Source organism: Uloborus diversus, chromosome 3, assembly GCF_026930045.1.
Source record: "Uloborus diversus isolate 005 chromosome 3, Udiv.v.3.1, whole genome shotgun sequence".
NCBI lineage: Eukaryota > Metazoa > Arthropoda > Arachnida > Araneae > Uloboridae > Uloborus > Uloborus diversus.
In genome coordinates, this window is record NC_072733.1 from 28,962,807 (window position 1) to 28,968,806 (window position 6,000).

At 31.6% G+C, this 6,000-nt stretch overlaps 1 protein-coding gene across 1 annotated transcript in view; it reads right to left on the bottom strand.

Annotated features, from left to right (window-relative positions):
- The window catches only part of LOC129218387 (uncharacterized), an 83,909-nt gene extending 78,155 nt beyond the window's left edge, over positions 1 to 5,754 (bottom strand). The window contains exon 1 of the mRNA XM_054852633.1: positions 4,908 to 5,754. Within this exon, the coding sequence (XP_054708608.1) occupies positions 4,908 to 5,542 (635 nt within the window). The 5' untranslated portion in view covers positions 5,543 to 5,754. The remainder of the gene's footprint in view (positions 1 to 4,907) is intronic.
- Positions 5,755 to 6,000: the final 246 nt, after the last annotated feature.

The following is a 6,000-nucleotide window of genomic DNA, read 5'->3' on the forward strand; positions in this document are numbered from 1 at the left end:
CATTGCATGTTAAAGAACTATTTGCCACGGCATTTGTTTCTTTTTGTGTGTCCCAAGCGACCTGGCCCCACGATTTGTCGAACCCTGATTATGATAATGTATGATAATGTGTCTTATTAATCCCGCTCATTATTATTATAATTGGGTGATGTTATAAAAAAATGTTTTAAATTCCCATTCGAAGTAAATTAGTTCAGAATATTTCTGTACCTTGAAGTAAAATATTCTGAATGTATGTTTTATTTCAGGAGCCTTAAGGGTTCCGGAAATACAATTTAAAAGAACTTCATGTGAACTTTGTTATGATTAATTCTATATGAGGGGAAACCGCTTTTACTCTCCGATGCTCCCTCTAAAAGTATTTCTGTATCCTCATCTGGCCAGTTGCCGTGTTGCTTGAGTATGATTGGCACAAAATACACTGGTAGACAAACTTATAGACTAAAAAGTTTTTGATTTTGTTTTGTTCAGAAATTAACTAATTTTTTTATTTATTTATTTATTTTTTACTAAGGACAAATGATTGAGAAAATAGTTCCCAATTCAGTATTACGCATCAATTAAATTAAAAAACTGACGTAGGGGAGGGTGTCCCAAATCGGGTAGGTTTTCGAAGAACGCTCGAAAATTGTAGTTTTTGGATTTTTGTCGCAACAATTTCGGTTTTATTTCCTAGCAGGGTTCACAAAACTTCAAAAGAAAAAGTGATTTTTGCATTATTTCAAACCCAATATTTATTTATTATCAAACTTTACAAACATTTGAAAAATCTGCTTTGCCCGAAGGCACGTTTTTTATTTCAATAATTATAACCTTAAATTTAAAAAAGAAACAAACGAAATGACTATTGTAGTTTGTAGGTGGATGGTGTCAGAATAACGTAATACTATTGACATTCAAAAAAATAAGCTGGTCTTCGACTAATCACAAGTTACAAAACTTCATTTTTTTTATAAATGTATCATTTTTTTTTTTAAATTTTAATCCTATTTGCGCCATGCCGCTTCACTGCTGCTTCGTTGTGACTGATTAAAACTCGGGGGTGTTCGTGTAAACCCGACATACGTATGCACCATGGGAGGGGGGGCATACGAAGGCCTACCCGCTTTGGTCGACCTACCCGCTTTGAGCCACCCTTTCTTAATTAAAAATGCACAGCTTTAATATCTAATCATTACACGAAAACTGGAAAAAATTATAAATTCAAAGGTAATGAAACAATTAATATAAGTAAAAGAAATTGGCAACTTTAATACCTTATCATTGCGTGAAACTTAGACAAAAGTATACAGCCTAACCTAGAAGTTCCTGGATTACAGTAAAATTTTGGTTGAATGTGGCCATTTAAAGTTATAACATGAAGCAATGTTGCAATTAGTTATTGTTAGTTTTTTTTTTTTTTTTTTTTTCAAAACTAATGACAAACAATAAAAATATGAAAGAAAAATAAAAAAATCTTCCGCATGAAATTCTAAATTTCTGGTGCTCTTCTCACAAATGCTTTTTATGGCAGGAATATAAAACAAACAGTTAATCTCGTATTTAGATATCGTCATTAGCTGTCATTTTATTTTTCGTAAATTCTGCCAAACGATAAAATGTCTCAAAAAAAAGAAAAGAAATTTAGTGAACTTTTTTTCTGTAAATAAAGTCATTTTCCCATTTTTTTTAAATATTGTTTAAGGAAAACTCATTTAATGTCTGACTTTACCTTCAGAACTGTTTAAGGTTTTTAAAAGCGTGTTTTCTTTTTTGTTGAGTTGATAAACACTGCTATTCTGACTTTGAAATGCAACAGACTCCGAAATGCCTGGAGTATTATTATTTACAGAAAGGCAAGTGGAAAAAAAATTATAGCCTTTGGAGTTTTAAAATATCCAAAGCCAAATTACTGCTTTAGTTAGATGCTCCCAAGGAGCGGAGGAGGGGGAGAGGATACGCTGAATTGGGCATTTTGCCAGCAATTTGGTATTTTCTTCTTTCTTTTTTTGTTTTTTTTTTTTTATCAACATCTCTTTAGGCCATAATTTTGGCCACTTTTTATGTAGCAGTTAAAACTCTAGAAATTTCAAAATCCTTCGAACTTCATTATACGGAGAACAGTATTTAACGACTCTACAAGATAGAAACCATATCTAAAACCTCAAATCATTCTAATCATAAAATCGTATAGTAAAACCGTTTTCTTTGAACTTTTTTTTTTAATGGAAAAGTGACAATTGTATTGAAAACAGCGATTTTCTAATTTTTTGTTTTAAGTCATATTTTATTGTTTGACGTAATTTTTAAAAAGTAAAATAATACAATTAATGACAATATTTAAAGATGAGATTAATTGTATGTTTTACTTTCCAGTTATTAAACACATTTATGAGGGAGAAAAAGACACTTAGAATTTCATTCATAAGATTTTGCATTTTTACTTAACATTGTTATTGTTTCTTATTTGTTTTTAAAATGAAGCAACTAAAGATCACTAATTACAACATTCATTCATGTTATGGCTTTAAATGAACTCATTCGAACAAAATTTTGCGGTAATGAATGAATTTTTACATTTGTCTTCATATTTTTGTCCAGGTTTTACACAAATATAGGATATTAAACTTGCCCATTTGTTAAAAATTACATTAATTGTTTTATTAAATTTATGAGTTATATTGAATTTAGGACAATATTTTCAGCCATTTATATTTATTTTCACAAAATAACATTAAACTGTGTTAAGTTACGAGCAAAAAAAGCTAACATTTTTTAATTTTTTAAGTTTATAATTTTGTCCTACAGTGTATTTTAATGTGTTAGTAATTTGGAAAATAATGCTTCCAACGATCACTAATGGCAACATTAATGCATATCTCGGTTTTAAAATAACTTATTTGAGAAAAACTTTTCCTTAATCCAGAAGGTTTTTTCTTTGAGCTTATACTTCTGTCCAGGTTTCACGTATTGATAAAATATTCAATTTGCAAATTTTTTCCTGACGTTATTTATTAAAATTAATTGAACTGTTATACTGAATTCAGTACTATTTTTCAATTCTTCATCTTCATTCTAATGAAAAAAAGTTAAACTGAGTAAGTTATGATTAAAACAAAATTTAAAAAAAAATGACTCTATTATTTTGCACGCCAGTGTATTTTCATTGATATAAAATATATTTTACAATATTTTCAATTTACTTTTCATAAATATTTCGACTTTTAAAGCTATGGTAGTAAAAAGAGATAGAATTATTCTTACAATATCATAAATAATACAAATTGTTTAGCAATGATTTAAATCTTTGTTCATTGCACTTATTACATATTAGTAAAAATATAAACTTAACCACATGTAATTCACACACATTTCTACTTAAGTAATTTTTGATAAAGATTTTTAAACTTCATTTAAAATCAACTTATAGGTATTTTAAAGTCTCTTTTCGTATCTACTATTTAATTTGGAACTTTTTCTTCCCAACTTGAAAATCTATTTTTTCTGTCATGAATTGTTACAATCGCATTTAAAATTGTGTAATAGTTTGTTCCTTCCGAAATTTCCAATTTTCCCCATACTCCGAGTAACTCTATATTGAGCACATGCAAATTGAGGTTGGAGCGAGTTCGTAAAATTTTGTCAGTGGGTGACAAAGGGAGAGCGAGGGGGTAACTAGAAGTGTGAAGTCACATATTTTAAAAAAACATTTGATTTATATCGTCAGCACCATCCTAAACTAAAGAATGAAAATTGTCACTTTTCAAGAAAGCCAAAACAATATTTTTCCGCACCTGATGCGTTTAGTTATTTTCAATGTTTAATTTTTATAGACAAGTTTAAGTGTAAAACTATGGTTTGGAGTTGTTAGAACCAGTAGGTAGCCCTCTTTGAGTACTACGGCAAGCCATCGAATTTGAAAAACGCGATTCTCGCTTTTTCACATTCGTTAGTTTAGCATGGTGCTGACGATATATTATAGCGCGACATACGACAAAGGGAGTTGAGGGGGTAAGATGAAGTGTGACACTTTGTGAAAAAGTGAAGAAGGGGTCAAATATGGTGGGGGGAAAAAGTGTGCCATCATCTATATCGACAGCTCCTTAGTGAAAGAACGTTTGAGAAGAGCATAGAAAATTATAAATTGTGGTCACATAATTAAAGAAAGTAAATCATTTAAAATGGTTTTGCTATTAATATATGAAAAGGGGAAAATGTTATACACAGATGGGTAAATATCTCCGAAGACAGGGAATTTTTTCCCGCGGTCCGATGTGAGTCCGTCGTCGGACTAATAGTTGAGAATCTCTGGTCTAGCGCATTATAGATAGGAATAATAATTCAAAATTGTTTCACTTCTCAAGATGTATCTCATTTTGTTATAGGTTAGTTTTCAAGAATCGACATATTTGCTTGAAATGTCACAGCTCTAAATATTGCTCACATTATTCTAAAGAACGACACACATCCATTTTGTGGGCTCTGAAATAATAAATACCGCAGGACATTTCAATGTTCAATTAAATTCGACCCACTCTAATTTACAAGTACAAAAGCTACTAAACACAGAAAAGAACCCTGAAAACGTTGAACTATTTCCATAAAACTTTGAAAATTGCTCAGAATGATTTTTTGCTCATATATTCGGAATACAGTCGACTGGGTTATAACGAGCCCTGATCTAACTAGAACCGAGCCCTGATTTAGCGAGGAAGTCAGAAATACTCGGTTAGTACAATGTTAAGTCTATGGGAGCTTAACTCGCTTTTAACGAGCAAACCCCGCTTAAAGGGATTCTATTCGAGAGTTAAATGCATTTATGTTACTCCCCCCCCCCTTCTCCTCGAAGTTTAAGCGTGTGATATTGAACAGTACATTTTCAATTTTCTTCTAAAAATCTTTATACACTTATGCACCAATTGTTTTACCTGAAAAAATGTGACACGTTGCTTGAGTTTGCATCAACGTCTTGTAAAGTTGTTTCATACTCCGGCATGAGAGGATGTATGATCGTTGGAGTCTCCGTTGAAACGCTAGTCGTTACATTCTCTTCATTTGTAATAGCTTCACTCGTTGCAATATCTTGCTTTAAAGAGTTTTGAAGTACTCCTGACTCAATTGCATTTCTTTTACTTTGAAAATTATGTTTCACTTTCCGTACACATTCGGTTGCAATATCTTTCGGAAACTCATTACTTTTATCCTTTTCATTCTGAAAAAGTTTTACATCTTTGTGCATTTGTGACCTGCTAACTTCCACTTGCTTGTGAAACATTTCGTCAAGGCATTTTTGAAATAGTGCAGGATTTTCTTTTCCGTTACCGCAATCTGAGTGCGTTTTCGACGCATCGGTAGCATGTTCTTTTAATTTTAAACGTGGCTTTGGAGGTACAGGCGGTTTTGGCTTTTTATTCACTCCTGTTTCGGTGATCAAAGGAGAAAAAATATCCGCCTGAGAATCGAGTCCTTTGGCAAAGGTTAGTTTTCCTTCTTGACTGGAAGTACAATGGGGTGCCTGAAAAGTCATGTTTTGCGAGTTTGACAGCGGTTTTAATAATTGCATTGATTTAATATTTTCTGTTTTTTCAAAAAAATCTTCCTCATCACTATCATCTTCCTTTTTTCTAGCTATAATTACGTCAAGTGTTTCTAAGTTCTTAGACTGCAACTTATTGCAGTTAGAAGGTAATGCTAAATGATTCGCAACTGTTTGACTGGAAAATTCAGAAAATGAACGACAAAATATCCTGTTTTTTTTCTTTTGGTTTGCTTGTGTATTAGTGATATTCTCTATTTTAGAAAATGAACTCTCCAGTAAAGAAGAAATATTTACAGATTGACCAACTTCACTTACACTTTCACAAGCGGGCCCAAATTCTGCAGATGATGTACCTCCTGAACTAGGTAATGATTTTGACGAAGCAGATTCCAGAAAAATCTCTGAAAATAAATCTGTTTTACTGTCTTCAGAAAATTTACTTGAAGGACAGTTTTGACGTTTTTTTGTAACTGAGTTACCTT